Source organism: Pongo abelii, chromosome 7 (genome assembly GCF_028885655.2).
Source record: "Pongo abelii isolate AG06213 chromosome 7, NHGRI_mPonAbe1-v2.0_pri, whole genome shotgun sequence".
Classification (NCBI taxonomy): domain Eukaryota; kingdom Metazoa; phylum Chordata; class Mammalia; order Primates; family Hominidae; genus Pongo; species Pongo abelii.
Window position 1 is genome coordinate 136,569,922 of NC_071992.2, and position 18,860 is coordinate 136,588,781.

General features: G+C 41.5%; 1 protein-coding gene across 2 annotated transcripts in view; it reads left to right on the forward strand.

Annotated features, from left to right (window-relative positions):
- The window catches only part of COL14A1 (collagen type XIV alpha 1 chain), a 240,948-nt gene that overhangs the window by 199,609 nt on the left and 22,479 nt on the right, over positions 1-18,860 (forward strand). For both annotated transcript variants that reach the window (XM_024251441.3, XM_024251440.3), the window contains exons 41-45: positions 4,652-4,705; positions 5,174-5,245; positions 14,011-14,046; positions 15,065-15,131; positions 18,028-18,216. In XM_024251441.3, the coding sequence (XP_024107209.3) occupies positions 4,652-4,705; positions 5,174-5,245; positions 14,011-14,046; positions 15,065-15,131; positions 18,028-18,216 (418 nt within the window). The remainder of the gene's footprint in view (positions 1-4,651; positions 4,706-5,173; positions 5,246-14,010; positions 14,047-15,064; positions 15,132-18,027; positions 18,217-18,860) is intronic.

Here is an 18,860-nt window from a genome sequence, read left to right on the forward strand (position 1 = left end):
ATAAGTCAGCTACACAAGGATCTGGATCTGCTTCTAGGATCCTAACCCTAAGGTTTTACTAAAATGAAATTTCAGCTTCTGAGAGTAGGATGACTCCTGATGTCTTTTCGACTTGCTTGCAGAGGGTTCAAGAGCAAGGAGAATGACACCAGCATTCCCCTCACCCTGTACATTTCCAGACTCATTCTACCTGTGATTCATGCTTATTTCTTCAATAAGATAAGTAGAGCAGGAGCCTCAATCTTACTCAAATTAAGTATTTATTAGTGCAGTACCTTTTTTTTTTGAGATGGAGTCTTGCTTTGTCACCCACTGGAGTACAATGGTGCAATCTTGGCTCACTGCAACCTCCACCTCCCAGGTTCAAGTGATTCTCGTGCCTCAGCCTCCCAAGTAGCTGGGATTACAGGCATGAGCCACCATGCCTGGCTAAGTTTTGTATTTTTAGTAGAGACAGGGTTTCACCATGTTGGCCAGGCTGGTCTCAAACTCCTGACCTCAGGTCATCTGCCTGCCTCAGCCCTCCCAAAGTGCTGGGATTACAGGCATGAGCCACTGCACCTGGCCACGTGCAGTACCTATTTTGTGTCAGTAATGTGTTAAGAAAGTTTTAGGAATGTAGCAATGAATAAAACATAATTTTCTGCCCTCAAAAGAAGAAGAGAAAGAAGAAATTCCAACTTTTGAGGATATTGTTTAGGTAGAACTTAAAGCAAACAAACATCTTATCCAGTCTCTGCTTTATTTGTTTTTTTGAGACAGGGTCTCACTCTATCACCCAGACTGGAGTGCAGTGGTGTGATCACAGCTCACTGAAGTTTCAACCTTCCTGGCTCAAGCAATCCTCCAGAGTAGCTGGGACTACAGGCGCAAGCCACCACGCAGAGCTATTTTTTTTTATTTTAATTTTTTTTTTTTGGTAGAGATAGGGGTGTCTCTATGTTGCCCAGGCTAGTCTTGAACTCCTGGGCTCAAGCGATCCTTTTGCCTCAGCCTCCCAACGTGCTGGGATTACAGGTGTGCGCCACCACACCCAGCTGCAGCCTCCACTTTTGATTTGATCACGCTGAAGCACTAGCCCTTTCACCAAATTAAGCTCATATGTAGGAGCAACATTTCATCCTTCCAGATGATATGTACGTGATGTCCATAAATCAAGTGAATTCAAACCTCTTCACAAGAGTATCTTTCCAGGGTCACAGATGAGAGCACTGACAGACTGTTGTTTTTTAGACTCCTTCTCACATGATTGGGAGAGGGGATAAATGTGTTATTTCCTGCTGTTCTTCCTTGGAACAATGCAATTTTCTGCTGTTTCTTTTCTGCAGCTTGCCTCCTTCTGTGAAAAAGATTCCCCTCACTTGTTTTTGGAATGTTTCCCCTCTGGACACAGCCTGGCAGAGACTTGGGGAGGACTCCACAGTAACGCTGCAGTTTTGGTTGCTGGGTGGTTTGTGTTGGCCACGGGTCCTCTGTGGGCTCACACATAGGTGCATGTTCACTCCCTATCCAGTGCTGGAAGAGTTTTAAAGCAGGAAGCAAAAGATGCCTTTTTGGAAATGTCTCCTTAAGTTAGTGAATATGTGCCCAGGGTCCATTTTTCTAAGAACTTCATCTCAGAAATAAGAATATATTATTATAAACTTATAAACTTATTTTAAAAAAATGGGTTAGGTTTTCTTTCAACTCTCTCTTGGCCCCAGGTTTTCTCACTAGTAATATGAAGGAGTTAGAATGGATGAGTTCTAATATCCTGTTCATCCATCGCACACTCTGATTGCTGTTTGCACTTCTTCTTGGACAGGCTACATTTAAACTCCATTTAACATAATTTATTGGCTGGGCGCAATGCTCATGCCTTTAGTACCAGCACTTTGGGGAGTTAAGGCGTGCAGCAGATGACTCGAGCCTAGGAGTCCGAGACCACCCTGAGCAATGTGACAAAACCCCATCTCTACAAAACATACAAAAATTAGCCAGGCATAGTAGCACATGCCTATAGTCCCAGCCACGTGGGAGGCTGAGGTGGGTGGATCGCTTGCATCCAGGAGGTCAAGACTGCAGTGAGTCGTGATTGTGCCACTGCACTCCAGCCTGGGTGACAGAGCAAGACTGTCTCAAAAAAATAAAATAGTTTATTTCAACTTATATCAGCACTAATTTGTATTGTTTAGTTAGCAGGTCTAAGGACCTGTGTATGTGTGTGTGTAAAGTAATCTGTATCAGGGTTTATCAATACTAACATTTTTGACTGAAGTGAAAGAATATAAGTAGTAGTAAAAATAAAAATACTAACATATATCAGGATTGGACAGCAATTATAATAAACAACCCTAAAATCTCAGTGGTTTAATGCAATAAAATGAAATAGAATGAAAGTTCATTCATTGCTTGTTCACAATCCAGAGCTGTCAGCAAGGGTGGGTGGAGGAGTGGGGGGTAAGGAGTCTCTGCTCCACACAGTCATTTAGGAACTCAGGGTCTTTCCATCTTGGAACACTCTCATCTTCAACATTTGGCCTTTAAGGTTGCTCCAGAGTGAGAAAATAAAGTGTAAAATCACCCACTGGAAATTTTTATGAGCTAAAAACTCATACTAGCCCCCTGAAACTGGCCCCTTTTCATTGGCCAGAACTCAGCCATGTGGCTCCAGCATAATTGCAAAGAGGGTGCAAAACAGCTAAGCAATGTGCCTAGGGAGGAAAGGAAAGCCACAAATATTGGTGAGCCCATGCATCCCCTGCCTTATCTGGTTTCTGACTTGCTGGCATTCTGAGGTTGAGAGCGTGGCAAAGGGCCTTGCTGACCCGTGTTTCTCCTCCACACTCATCCTACCCCTGTGTATTATTATTCTCGCACTGCTAATAAAGACATACCCGAGACTGGGTAATTTATAAAGGAAAGAGGTTTAATTGGCTTATAGTTTCACATGGCTGGGGAGACCTGACAATCACGGCAGAAGGCAAAGGAGGAGGAAAGTGACGTCTTAAATGACGGCAGGCAAGAGAGCATGTACAGGGGAACCCCATTTATAAAACCATCAGATCTTGTGAGACTTGTTCACAATCATGAGAACATCATGGGAAAGACCAGCCCCTATGATTCAGTTACCTCCCACTGCGTCCCTCTCATGACATGTGGGAATTATGGGAGCTACAATTTAAGATGAGATTTGGGTGGGGACACAGCCAAACCATATAACCCTGCCTTTGCACCACCTCTCACACTCTCCCAACTCACACACCATTTCCTTTCCCTCAGCCTTATCATTTCTGTCTTTTATTTGACACCTTGAGGTAGGGAGACATAATGTGAGTCTGGACAGACCTAAAAGATGGATTTTCTCTCGGGCGTGGTGGCTCATGCCTGTAATCCCAGTACTTTGGGAGGCCGAGGCAGGCAGATCACCTGAGGTCGGGAGTTCAAGATGAGTCTGACCAACATGGAGAAACCCCATCTCTACTAAAAATACAAAATTAGCCAGGCATGGTGGCTCATGCCTGTCATCCCAGCTACTTCGGAGGCTGAGACAGGAGAATCACTTGAACCTGGGAGGGGGAGGTTGCGATGAGCCGAGATCGTGCCATTGCACTCCAGCCTGGGCAACAAGAGCGAAACTCCGTCTCAAAAAAAAAAAAAAAAGGATGGATTTTCATGGTAAAATAAGTGGAAAAGATGGCTCACTGGAAAAGTGGCAAGAATGTCAGAAAGGGAATTGGGAGAGTCTGCAAAGATGCCAGGAGAAGTTTGAGTTGGTTTGAGATGGAAAATAATTATTCCAATGGGACACCAATTCCGTGGTGAAAATTAAGTTTCTCCCTGTAGTAACAGGTGGTGTTTGGAAAAAAATTTTATGAAATTTTATGAATATGATAAAATTCAGATTGAAGATTTTGTCTTAAATTAACTGTTTTGGAAAGGCCAGCATTCACAATTAAGAGCTCTAAGCATTTAGGAGTAAGCCATCGCAGTTCTTATAGTTTTTTTAACACTTAACATAAAAATAACATACATATATATTCTATAATTTAGGAAGATATTTTTATAAAGAACATCACTTGCTTTCTGCCTTAAATCCTTCCACCAGGGAATGAGGAGCAAACACGTGCTCATTTGTAAGCTCGCGATGACACTCAGTAAATCTGTCCAGTAGTCAAAGCTCAATCATTGCCGCACGAAGTCCTCCCAAATCTCCTCCAGCTTACTCCTGAAGTTGCAGACTTTCAGATATTGTAGTACTCCTAACGAAAGACAGATCCCTCTGATAGAGATTCCCTGCCCAAGACTCTCTTAGGTCATGAAAGACACTAATTCATCTTTTCATCTGGTCCTTAATGACCAATAATGGATCCTCTTCCCATTTGTTAGGCTTAGTTTAGTAAAAGCACTTTTTGGAAGCAAGTTCTTGTTTAAGTTTGTAAGTGGCATTTCTTACGCCTAAAATTTTTGCACTGGACAATTTAATGGAGCCAACAGTCACAAAACCTTGCCAAAAACAATTTCCATGAAGAGTTTAAAGGCAGTGAATCCTTGGTAGTCCAGAGCAAGCAGTAGGATTTGACCCCCAAACATGAAAAGGAATTAAATGAGCCCATTCTGAAAGCCATATAAAGCAACCGCTTAGCTGACACACTGTGTTTCTTTTCGCCAGGGCCTTCCAGGAAAGGATGGATCCTCGGGACCTCCAGGACCACCAGGGCCAATAGTAAGCCTTTCCAGAAACTACTGGGACATACTCTGTTTTAAAGCACTTCATTTCTTTTGAGAGGTTTTATTTTGCCAGATCTTTTACCAGCAGCCATCTTCACTATAGTGTAACAACTCATCCCTTGATAGAGAACTCTCCCTAAAACTTTTTAGAAAGATAATATATCCATATTGCCCGATTATTCTATCTCTGAGCTATTTTGCCAGAAGATCACCTGCACTGACTTAGCTTTTATTAAATCACAAGTAAGGCTTGAATTTGAAAGAACCACACCTGATGTATAGTGAGGAGACTAAAAAAAGTCTTCCGTCCATTTTTGGGAATTGGGAACAGGAATGAGGCCCTGGTGATGAGGGGGAGGGAAGCTATCATGGTGTGTATTTGTTACTCTTGCTTAAAAGTTGGCTGTCATTGATAAGAATGTGTGATTCCTGACTTTGTTCCATTTTGCTACCTGTCTTCTAGGGCATTCCTGGCGCCCCTGGAGTCCCAGGGATCACAGGAAGCATGGGACCACAAGGCGCCCTGGGACCACCCGTGAGTATGCAGCAGTAGCCGCTCAGAATGTATTCCCAGTCATCAAGTTTATTTATGTGTTTAAATTTACCAGCCTTTCTGTTAGTCAGAAATGTTTATTCAGCACTGGACTCTATGGAAATTCATAAAGGAAATCGGAAAAGCTTCTAGGATAAAGATGAAGATCAGATTGTGCATATGTCATGGCTAAAGATAAATGGTCCCGACAGGGAATAATCTGTCATGCTTTTGCTTATATGCTTCTATTGCTTGCTATTCTGTATTTGGCTAAGCAAACTCAATATCATCTCTCCAGAGATTGGGTACAACAGCCATGTGTTAATCAAGCTGGGCTCCCAAAGGGAAAAATACAAAGCTTGGGAAATTCTAGGTTTAATGAACGTGAGATTAGATTTTTCTCTTCTAAATTCTACAAGACAGAATTTCCCATTAAAACACACACTCACACGTAAGTGAGAGGTGTTATAAGTGAAAACATAATGAACAGAACTCTTTACCTCTGATTTTTGTACTTCTAGTCTCTTAGGTTGGTGTTTAAATGTGATCAATGGGAGAAGAAGGGATAAGGTGGAAGAAAAACAAATTAACACATCTGGGCCTGTTTCTTCATTTGTAAAATGAGGTCATCGTATTACATGGCCTCTGGAGACATGCTTGGCGTCTTCTGGTCACATGCAAGTTGTTCCTTCTAGGTTTAGATATTAGTCAGCATTCTGATATTTATCTGTGAATTGCTAAGTCTGCATCCATAAACTAAAACATTGAAAAATGCAAAGATCTGTACGACTGCAAACACACTAAGAATGTGTGGAGCAGTGAAATCCGATGGATGAGGATGGAAGCATCTAGTGAATTAGATTCCTGTTACCACTTAACAAATTGCCACAATCTCGGTGGCTTAAAACAGCACAGATTTGTTATCTTACAGTTCCGCAGGCCAGAAGTCTGGCGCAGATCTCACTGAGTTAAAGGGAAGGTGTCGGTATTTTCTTTCTGGAGGCTAGAGGAGAGAATCTCTTTCCTGGCCTTTTCTAGCTGCTAAAGGCCTCCCATAGCCCTTGGCTCATGGTCCACCTGCATCTTCAAAGCCAGCAATGTTGCATCTCTCTGGCCTTTTTCTGCTGTAGTCACTTCTCTCTGACCACAGCCAGGAAAGGTTCTCTTCAGGACCTATGTGATTACATTCAGGCCACCTGAATAATCATAGATAATCTCCCTAGATAATTCCCAAATCCTTCACTAAGTCACATTTGCAAATTCCCTTTTGCCACATAAGGTAACATATTCACAGGTTGTGGGGATTAGGGCAAAGAAGTTTGAGGGGCCTTTTTTTTCTGCCTACCATAGTAAACAAGATGTAACAGAAATGTTGATTCTCATTCAGAAAGTGGCCTCTCTTCCTCTAGCAACCCAGATAATCTTGTTCTTCTTATTCTTGAAACTCATTTTAATAAAATTATTTCATCCTCAGAATCCTTTTCTGGACCATGATGCATATGAGACATATGTGGGTACACAAACCCATACAGGGTATGCACGTAAAAAATGCATCTTGATTTTAGCAAACACATCCTAATTTGCACATCCAAATAAATGCTATCCTTAGTAATCACTTTATACAGCTGTATCTTTATTCCAACTACAATGTCATTCAAAATACTTTTAGATCTCTTCTTTTTATATCAACCTAGTAATGGGTCACAGAAGAAAATCTGATTGCTTTATCTTCACACATCTTTTTTTAAATTCAGAAACGTGTTGCCGAGTATGACCCTGCGTCTAGAAACATACACTGAAACCCACATGTGTGAGCACATGAAAAAATGCATGCATACACACACATACACACACACACACACACACACACACCTGTCTTCATTCTTTCACTGCAAGCTTATCTATTCATTTGATTCTAAGCTGTTTCATACCAGAAAAGAAACTTAAAAACATACTCTCTGGTATTTGGCTTCAGCCTGCTCCCCAGAATGTGCTCCTGGGAACCAGAGTTTTAGAATACATCCACAGTGCCAGGCAGCAAGGGGTCCTGGTCAAAGAAGTGGCCCTGACATGACCCTAACTAGTTGTGTAAGCCACATGCTCAGAAACTGCATGCCTAATCTGTTTCTCAGAAATTCATGGGAAGTTTTAGGACATGAAAGGCTTTGAGGCATCCCGAAGTGAAATTAGAAAACACCCAAAACTAGTTTAATTTGGTTAGACAATAAATGTATTTGTGCATGAGGTTCTTACTCTTACTAGCATCTCCTAGAACTAGTTTTTCCTAACCCAGGCAAGGAAAAAGCAAGGTATAGACTGATCCTGACCCAACAGGGAGGGAACGGGGAAGAGAGAAGGAAAGAAATGGAGGCTCTGAGAGCTTTGGGAGAGTTGACATGGGGCGTGGAGAGCTAGAGAGAGACCTGGAATCATTGAGTAACTATGATAGCACCCTGCTCACCCATCTGGCCTTTGGTGGCTCTGGATTAGACTCTAAATGTAGTATCTACATAAATACCAATAAAATTTCCCCACAAATAAAACACTTGTTCATAATGTTATTTTTGTTATAAATCAGCAGAAAGGGGCCCTCGATAGCAGCAGGAGGGGCCCTTGTGCCATTGGTGCTTTGATCAGGGGCAGAAACCATTTGGCCTATAAGCATCAGGTAGGAATACCACAGTTGGCTTGAGGATTTCCTCTCAAAAGCAAGTTGCTCTCAACTGTCCAGCCCAGACTTTTTTGGGCCCACTGGCTCCCAGATGCTTGCTGGCTGCCATACTGGCGTGACTGTGACAGCAGGCTCTGTGTCATGGTGTTAAGGCCTTGATTGATTTCCCATGGATGTCTTGTCTAGGAAGGCATGAGGGAAAGGGACCAAGAGGGACAGGCTGCACCGCTGAAAATAGCAACATGTTTCCTACAGTGGGTGCCAGAAACGCTTGCTTTTGTGCACTCTGCCTTCAGCTGCCAGCTCCCTAAGGCAGAATGTACATTGCTGCTGCTGAGGTCCTAATTGCTATCTAAGTTTTAAGCATTGGCTTAGGTACGATTCCTCCTCTGCAGTTGTTAGAGAGTGATAAAGCACACGAAAGAAGGAGCTGCTTACTGCTGGGGCCATGTGTTCAACCAGGTAGACAGGTCCAGGGTTACATCATTGAAAGAGCATTGCATTAGAAGTCAGGATACCTGGGTCCTTGATGTAGCCCTGACATGACTCGAAGTAGCTGTGTAAGCCACATCACTTGCACAAATCATCTAGCCTTTCAGAATGTCAGTTAACTAATTCATTCATTTAAAATATTTAGGGAATGAGCACAATACATATAAGATTACATGGTGGGAGGGGTCGTGAGGGATACAAAAGATCTCAATACATTTTTCTATACTCCTGACAAATCCAGAGAGAATGATATTTTTATACAAGAAGCTGTAATAAAGGGCAGAAAGTGTGAAATGCCTTAAGGCAAAGACAAGGAAATTGCTCTGAAAGCTCCATTAAGAGAGAGACCCCTAAGCTGAGGGGTGGGAGTAGCGGCTTCAGGAGCATTTTGATGAGATCTTAGAATATGGGTAGGAACCCCACTCACAAAGACAGAAAGATTGCATCACTTAGGTGGCAGTTGCCGAAAAACATAAGGCAAACACAGAGCACCCCGTCTCTGTACATTTTAATATTTTTCAATTCTTTCTCTAGTTCCATCATGACTACCGCAGTTTTATTTTAGGCCCTGCTTGCTGCTCACAAAGACTATCCCAAGAGGCTCTCATTGGCCCCCTGGCCTCTGCTTTAGCCCTGGTCTAGTCCATTCCCCAGCTGCCAGAACATCTTTTAGTGCAACTCCCACGTGTCACTGTCTGGCTTGAATCTCTTCCCTACCCCTGGAGGAAGGAGCCCAATTGTTCAGCACAGAGCTCATGGCCCTTTAGGATGGGCCCCTACTTTCCTTTCCAACTTAGATTACCATCCTCCCTTCACTTGGAGTTCAGTCACACATTATTTAAAGTTCCCGAAATATATGCCATACCATTTCACACATTTGTCTTCGGGGATGCTAACAACCTACAGGATGCTCTTTGGGATGCTCTTTTGCCTTACTGGGCTGCATTGTTTTTCACCACTTGGTGAGCCCCCGGCAAATCCTTCTTTAAGGCTGCACATCTCCTGTGTAAAGCCATCTGTCCCTTCGCTGGCTGTTAGGTACTGCATTTCAACTATTGATGTTTGTCTCTCCACTAAAAGGATAGTTCCTTAAGGACAGAAATTTTATCACATTCCTGTGTAGAGTCCTAGACCCCAGCTCAGTGTCTAACACACAGAGAGTACTTAATATGTATTTATTAAAAGAAAAAAAGAAGGCTGGGTGTGGTGGCTCATGCCTGTAATCCCAGCACTTTGGGAGGCCAAGGCAGGTGAATCACTTGAGGTCAGGAGTTTGAGACCACCCTGGCCAACATGGTGAAACCTGGTCTCTACTAAAAAAGAAATACAAAAATTAGCTGGGTGTGGTGGTGGGTGCTTGTAATCCCAGCTACTCAGGAAGCTGAGACACAAGAATCGCTTAAACCTGGGAGGCGGAGGTTGCAGTGAGCCGAGATCATACCACTGCACTCCAGCCTGGGCGACAAAGCAAGACTCTGTCTCAAAAAAAAAAAAAAAAAAAAGAAAAGAAAAAAGAAAAAAAGAAGATACGTTTATTTTCTAGTTAGGCTGATGTTCAGAGGCATATTAAGGCGTATTAGAAGAATATTCTTATAGTTTAGGGGTCAGGTCATGGAAGACGTTTCAAGCCAGCCTAAGATGTTTTGACTTTGTTTAACAGACATCTTTAATATGTGGGACTTGAACCACAAGATCATTCCTCTTCCTTCCAGCACTAAAATTCGGTGAATCTATGAATGTAGCTACTGTATTTTCTTTTCTTTACATTTCGAGTGCTCCTAAAATTAAAGGAAAGTGTGCCACTTTTTCCTGCCTACATCTGCAGGGAATATGTGTTTTCCTTCAAAGCATACTTTGGTGGAGTTATGGGCCTTCACTTGCTCAGGAATTTTTATTTTGTTTTTGTTTTACTTTGTAAAAATCAAAGGAACGATGTCAGAGAAGTTGGAATAAAAAATAATTTCTTGCCATACAGATATTTCATTAAAAAGATCTTTCACTGAGACTGCCTAGCTGCATCCTTTGGCTACTTAATAACCAGCATCATGAGACTGAGTTTGAGGAATTTCAAGCCCAATTAAACACATCCATCCCTACATACCAAAAGGTGCCAACAGCTGATGCTCTCCATTTACCATGTCAATCAGGTTTGCACTATAATTGTGCTCTCTAGATTTGAGACATTTTCAAACAAGCCAGTTTTATAAATGATAGCAAGAATAGCAAGAAAACTGTCAAAAAATGTATTGGTGCAGAAATAAAATTATTCAAGATAAAATAGATTTTTAAAAAATGACTCAAGTTGCAACCTAATTCTGAATTACTAGAGTTAGTCTTTAGGCATGGTGTCTTTGCTTGTTTTGCTTTATTTTAATTGAGAAAATATTATCTTCCCTGGAATAGAAGACATGAGCTGGCAGAATTGCTGAGCAGGGTTCTCTTTCAACAGAGCGGTAGAGTGTACTCGGGATGTGCATGGACTCTGGAGCCCACAATTTGGGTTCAGGTCCCTGGTTTTTTCACTTCCTTATTGCCTGGCCTTGGGCAAGTGACAAGATCTCTTAGTGCCTCATTTTCCGTATCTGGAAAATAGGAATAATATAGGGTTGTTATAAAGAATAAATGAGTTAATCTTATAGGAGTATTATAAGCACTAAATAAGTTAATCTTATAGGAGTATTATAATCACTAAATAAGTTAATATTATAGGAGTATTGTAAGCACTAAATAAGTTAATCTTATAGGAGTATTGTAAGCACTAAATAAATTAATCTTATAGGAGTGTTATAAAAATTAAAGGAATTAATCCTGCAGAGCTGTTATAAGGGTTAACTGAGTTAACATGCTAAGAACAAGGACAGTGCTTGGAACATGGTAAAGCAACCTACATATTAGCTACTAGTATTTAGATTGTCTTAATGTATTAAAATATGAAATATTTATTATTTGCTGATTTTTTTGTTTTGCCTCTAACACTTGAAAAGCTGTTTCCATTAAGGATTATTTAGTGGTAAGATGGTAGTTCTTTTCTCCAGTTGGTCCTTCCAGTAAACATTAATGTCTCTTTAGAGATCTGTCCATTTGTGAAGCCTAAGAAATGAGGGAAGAAGGCACAGCCAGTACGTTTATTTCCAAAAAGAAATTGGGCTGGGGCAGGGGTGTGCTATATAAATCTTACTTTTGCAAAAAAATTTGAGAATGGAACACCTCCCAGGTTCAAGCGATTCTCCTGCCTCAGACTCCCGAGTAGCTGGGACTACAGGCGTGTGCCACCACAGGCACGCGCCACCACGCCCGGCTAATTTTCGTATTTTCAGTAGAGATGGGGTTTCACCATATTGGTCAGGCTGGTCTTGAACTCCTGACCTCGTGGTCCGCCCGACTTGTGATCAAGACCTTTGTGATCCTCTCAAAGTGTTGCGATTACAGGCGTGAGCCACCGTGCCCGGTCATCTTCTGTCTTTTTTACAATCAGCGTAGTTGAAATGAAGCACAAATTGGCCTGCCATTCAAACTTGAAGTGAAATTCAGCCATTCATTCACTCATTCAGTTAACACACAGTTTTTGAAAATTTGCCACTCCCACGCACAGTCCTAGGACCTGGGGATACAGAAGTCCACAAGCTGGACACAGACTGCCTCATGGAACTCACATAAGAGGCCACAAATTGTGAGGATCTTCTTTCTCTGTAGAGGTTGGAATCCTTCCCTCTGAAGCCCAGACTTTGTATTTTTCATCAATTTCTGTTTCCTGTGCTCCCTGCTTCCAAATAACGACCATATCATGAGAGAATAACGTGTTAGACTGATAAGGGATCCCAGAGATCACTTCATTTAGTGGCCTCATCTTACAAAGAAACTCAGAGAGTTAACCTGGCTTGTAAGTCCAATGTCCTACATTCTTTGGATTTATGCTAATCCAAAGTATTAGAATAAAAAAATTTTAAACACACACAAAATTGAAAGAATTTTGAGTGAACACCACACCCATATATCCAACACTAAGATTCTAACATTATGTCTTAAAAAAAAAAAAAGTGTTGGCCAGGTGCAGTGGCTCACTCCTGTAATCCCAGCACTTTGGGAGGCTGAAGTGGGCAGATCACTTGAGGTCAAGAGTTTGAAACCATCCTGGCCACCATGGTGAAACCCCGTCTCTACTAAAAATACAAAAATTAGCCGGATGTGGTGGTGCGCACCTGTAGTCTCAGCTACTCAGGAGGCAGAGGCAGGAGAATCGCTTGAACCCGGGAGCCAGAGGTTGCAGTGAGCTGAGATCGTGCCACTGCACTCCAGTCTGGGAGATAGAGGGAGACTGTGTCTCAAAAAAAAAAAAAAAAAAAAAAACATTGTGTGTGGGTGTGTGTATGTGTGTGTATGTGGTGTATGTTTGTGAGTGAGTGTGTGTGTGTGTGTGTATTGAATAGACATGGCAGGGCAAAAGAGGAGAGGAGAGAAGATAGAGCCAGGGTGGGCTGCTTATATCTGCACTGGAGAGTCAATCATTCATTTCTTTTCCTTTCCAATTCCATCTTCAGTAACAGCACATTTGTAGCTTGAAATCAGCTGATAGAAACACTTACACCTCCAAAATCAGGAAACACTACAAGTCAGGGCATTTTCCTTTTCTGGGAAGCCAGTTTACCTGCACATCATGGGATGAAACCAGAAGTTTGAATCTGGGCAACTGTTCACTGACTACAGATTTTGAAGAAGATACCGAGTTTGGCTTGGGACCTGTTTGAAATAACAACTGGAAACAGTCTGACAACGTGGCAAATTCCATTAATAAATTCCATTCACTCTCCTTTTAGTCGAGACTATAAAAATGTTGTTCAATGAACATTGCCTCAGAGTTGAAACAAAATATGAAATCCTTCTGAAGACACGTGTTTTGCATTAGATGTATAATTTCATTGGAGGAACCCTGAAAATGCCATTTTTAAAGTAGATGCATTTTAATAACGGCAAGGTTTCTTATGGGTCAAAGAGTAGCTAAGCCACATAATAAAATAATAAATCAATTGAGAATTCACATAAATGTGAGCTCCCATATTGGGGAGAATTAGGGAGAATTGTGTGGCATCGTGCTGCACAGAAATCAGAGTGAAGCTCTGCGATTTCACTAATCTCATCTCTGACTTGAACTCCTAAATTGAGAGGCTATCTTTTCTATCCTTTTGGAGATATTCCTTTAAAAACTGAAACAATTTAACTATTCAGCAGAGATTTGTGAAATAAATTATGAAGGATCCTCAGTAGAGTACAGTACACAGAGTGGTGTTTAGGGTGGAAAGATGCGAAGGACCTACACAGTGAAAATATGTGTTACAAAGCAGTATTGTTGCTGCACGATTCCAATTTTGTGGCCAAAATATACCAAGTCTCTGCATTAAAAAGCTGAAGGGGTAGAATGCTTAAAAGAGCTTTTTATGTTTGGTGTGCATACTGGTTGCTGTCTATTTTCTGTTGTTGTGTAATGATTTTTGCTGCAGAATTACTGGTGCTAAGAAAAATGTCTTAATAAAATAAGAAAAGATGCACGATTATCACTCTTAGCTAAGTGCAATATCATAAGTAACTTGACAATTTTCCATTTGTACAGGGTGTCCCTGGAGCAAAGGGGGAACGAGGAGAGCGGGTAAGTATCCTGTGGCTCTGTTTTCTGGCCCCAGCTGGTTGCACGCCTTCCATTGCATAAGCCTGATAAAGGATCGTCATTTACTACCATTATTATTCATTGCTATTGTACCAGTCTCTGTTTCTCCCTTTCCCCAATTCATTAGACTGTGGCCATGTTTTCCAGACATAAAATCCCTGTGGGCTGGGAGTCAGGAGAGCTAGTTTCTAGTTGCATATCTGCTACTATCCAGGTCAATGAACTTGGGCTCATTTCTTTAAGGATAAAATGGAGAGAAACACCCTCATATAATTTACAAAGTGGGTTTGATGAGAACGTTATATAATAGATGTGAAAAGGCTTCAGAAAAGTAAAAACTCTATACAAGTGACAAGTGGCAGCATGGCACTCCTGGGCTTCTTGATGCTCCAAGGTTCACACCCAGGAAGACAATGGCAGGCATAGAATCAAAGAACTGGCCCCCAAACTGAAGTCAGCTTAATTTAGGGTCATCTCTCTCCTTTCACCAATTGTGCAGCTGCTAATATAATTGTGCCATTGGCTATAGCAGAAACAGCAGTGGCCTTGGGCTCATCCAATTACCTCTGTGAAATCTTGGGCCGTGTGTTTAATGCTATTCAGCTATAAAATGGGTTTAACGTCTTTCTTCTGGGTTGCTATTAGTATTAAAGGAGCCACTGCTCGAGAAAGTGCTGTATTTTATAAGCTCTAAAGAGCTATAAATCAGGCGTTAAATATATATGGGTTTGTTTCAAAACTATTAAATTTTTTAGAATGTGGGACCAGAAATACTTACTTGTGCTTGTTAATCTAATAAGGACTCCCAGGAACCTTGAACCATGAATATCAAATTGCTTACCCCTTCTCTGCATGCACCATGGTGGTCAAACCCACCTGTTGCTAGGAGCCAAAGATCTCTGATGGGAACAATGGGGCAAGTCAGATCCACATCCTGGAAGTCCTGGTAGTGTGGCCGGCCTTGTAGCTGAGTCAGGAGTATGCTTTTTTTTTCATCCAGGGTGACCTGCAGTCTCAAGCCATGGTGAGATCAGTGGCGCGTCAAGTATGCGAACAGCTCATCCAGAGTAAGTATATAATGGTTACGGAGGATGTTCCCCATAACAAACTCTCATCCAAAAGACAGTTTGCTTTTCCCATGAGCGTACCACTAAGGAAAACTCTAAAGCATTGTCTTGGTGCAGACACATAAGACTTACAGATGACCATCACTGACCCATCAAAGAGATCATTACAGATTACCCTAGAGCTCTACATCGATGGTACAAAAGCCAAATTCCTTTGTGTCATTGGTCCAAGAACTGCCTGTTTGCCCATGTAAATTTAACTTCAGTGCCTGGATCAAATCTTCTATTCCTTTCTCATCTTTCCAGGTGGGTGGGATTTTTTCTCAAGTGTTCAGCACTTGAAAGCTGCCAGACTACATCTTCAGAAGCTATCTCAGAAAGACAATTTATGGTGTTGATTTTTATTAACTTGCAAGATTTAAATGAATATTTCCTTCTTATCCATTTCACATCCGTTACCTTCTGGCTAGCCTAAGGTCTTCTCATTTATTTCTTCGGGTGTTTATCAAAATACAAACACACACGTGGACAGGCTTGCTCCGACGTTTGATATGATATTATACTTGGGCTTTGTGCCAAAAATTACATCAGAACAAACTTGATATGACACCTGTCCCATTTCTTCATTTTACTTGAGCTTTTTGATAGCACTGTATTTCCGTGCCCATTTGCTTAGATCCCACCACTTTTTGCGCGTTTCCGCTCTGCCCACTGATTATATATTTTATCACAGTAATCTAATCAGAGGGTTACTAGTGTGGGCCGTTCTCTTTGCCAGTAATTTGTTCAGTTCCAGGAATATCTGAGGCCAAGCAGAGGTGAACTATCTCTCTCAACCCCACCCAGCTCTCGCCTAGCTCTGCTGTGCAGCCCTCTCACCCAATAGCACCCCCACCTCCAGGGCTGACATTACCCGAGTGGCTACCTCATTGGCTTGGGGTTATATTTATTTTAACTCAGGAAAGTTTGGGAGTTAGGCCAGGAAGCCCTGCAAATATCTAAGAAAGCTTTGTTGACTAAGTCCAAAATTCCGTCTTTAATTCTGAGATAAATCCAAATCTCACCCTGGAGGAGGCATGGAGTTGAGATCTGCATAGGCTTGGAAGAGTTTTCATTAAGGCAAAAACATCAGGGCAAGCGGAGTATGAAGCTACCAACTTCAGACACAGTAGTCATGCTCCCTATATTTTAACGTTATTTAATTTTCTGTTATGTTGCCCAAACTATGTGTGTGTCTGTGAGAGAGAATTTACCAGTTAAATATAACTGTTTAAGTTTAATGGCAAAATAGGATCTTTAAAAATACATTATAGAAGAGAAATTGAACATTAATCATTTTGTACTGACATATTGTAAATAACCTGTATCTGGAATTGTTTTGTAGATTTCTGATTTCAAGTGTACAATGTAAATGAGCAGATAATTATTTTCAGAAAACTTAAGGCTTAAATCTTACTGTGACTCACTGACCACAACACAAGAAAGATCTCACGATACTTGCTGTCTTATTCTACTGTAGAATAAAAATCATGTGTAATCAAGGGTTCAAAATCAATTTTTTCTCCTTACAAATTCTCAGAATCTTGTGATTGACTTCTAGGAAGTAGAAGTCATCAAGGGATTGGTTACACAGCAAAGCTTAAATGAGTCTATAAAATAGCAAGGCCGTGCCTGTCAATATACTAGAAGGAAATCAAAAAGATTGTATGCAACTTGATAAGCCAGGCCCAACCTACTCAGAGGCTGTATTTCTGGCACCTCAACCATCTTCCCTAACACTACTTCAGTTTCCTCTGGGATCCTTATTGTATTCCTTCAGCTGCCACTCAGAACTGGATTTATCAGTTAGCAAATAATTCCTCACAAGCTCACTTCTCTGGTTTTTAGTTCACAGTTGATCAGAATTATGCTAGGAAGAGTTACATGGGAAATTATGCAAGGCCAAAGTGATGACAGCTGGGAAAATGATGATGGACAGTCCCCATGTCAAAGGCAGAAACTGAAAAAGCAAATGAGGAAATGTCTCACCTGCCCAGGCAACAACGGACGTGCCTACTAATAACCTTGAGTCATCAGGAGCGGATCCCTACTTATAGTGACAATCCAATGCTTAAGGAAAGAATGCACTGAATGTATTTTAGAGTGAATTCCTTGAAGAAATTACTATTTTTATTTAGTTTTAAATATTTCAAAATGGATAAATAATAGTAAACTAGAAAATTCACTTATGTTGGGAAAACTCATCTCCTAATGATGTTGGAAAAATGAGACATCATGGTATCAAGTACTTTATACTTCTCATTAGTAACATATATCTGCATATATATTTTCCAGACATAACTGAGTTAAGGGATTGTGGGAGACAGTGCCAGATTTTTTAAAAACATAAAGCTAGTGGGAGTTTCTGCAGCTGAGACCCAAGTAAAGGTTCCTAAAAAAAGGCTTGATGACTGAGAGATGAGTTGAGACAGAGCACTTGTCTGAGGATTTGTGAGCAAGAGGGTGGGGAGGCTTTGTGCGTTGTAGAAAAGACAAATAACTTGGGGAGTAATTGCTAGAGAAATGGCAGCTGGGTGAGGGTCTAGGGGTCAGATAAATGTTGAGGGTAAAGATGAAATTTACAACTTCTGCTCAATGATGTTTATTGAGATGCTGACGTGAGCTGCAGAATTCCAAACACATGAGATGCCACTTGACAACAGTCCAGCCCTTAATATCATCCAGAGTAAAACGTAAAAAAATGTTAAGCTGGAAATCAACATATGTCAAAGGGGTGTGATTTTTCCCTTGGTGGGTATCTAACAGAATTGTTTGGAGCCTTAACAAATGACACCCCGGTCCTCTCTTTCCTTGTGTGACAGTTCACTGAATGCTGTCTTTATGCTTCATGCCTCAGGTCACATGGCCAGGTACACTGCCATCCTCAACCAGATTCCCAGCCACTCCTCATCCATCCGGACTGTCCAAGGGCCTCCTGGGGAGCCTGGGAGGCCAGGCTCACCTGGAGCCCCTGGTGAACAAGGACCCCCAGGCACACCAGGCTTCCCCGGAAATGCAGGCGTGCCAGGGACCCCAGGAGAACGAGGTAAGCTGGGCCCCTTCTCTCAGAGGAACTCCTCTGAGATGGGTGCAGGGAAGCAGAACATTATAGTGGTTCTTATACAAGGATAAAGTCTGAAACAATGGACTTAAATTAATTCTGCCCCATCTATTCTTCAGTTTCTTGTTTATTTATCTCTGAGATTGAGAAAATTGAGCAATCTGCCAAGTGATTATCTAGAGCCGTATCTACTTATATGAAAGAGGAAGGTCAGAACCCCCAAATCACTTCTGAGAGGATTTGAGCTAATGAAAGAAAGATCCCCTCTACATGCATGAAGTCAAAAGGGTGCCCGTTCCAGGTTGAAGAATTGGAAAATGATGCCGCCCTCTGACCAAACATGGCATCACACCAATGTTAAGGCAAGCAGAGAACTCACTCTGGTGATTTGCTGGTGCTTTATTTGTGCAGTGCCCAGACTGGGCAACAGTCAGTGGCAGTCCTGAGAAGAGTCATGAATTGTATCAGCATATGGTTCACATGTTCCTATATAGACCGTGTCAGCTCTAAACTTCAAATTAAAATACTGTCTGCAGCTCATCTTCCTATTATATCAGACAACATTTTATTTAATAGTTTCATGGGCCAATGTTTTGTCTTTCCCACTAAAGTTTCCTTAAAACAGAGAT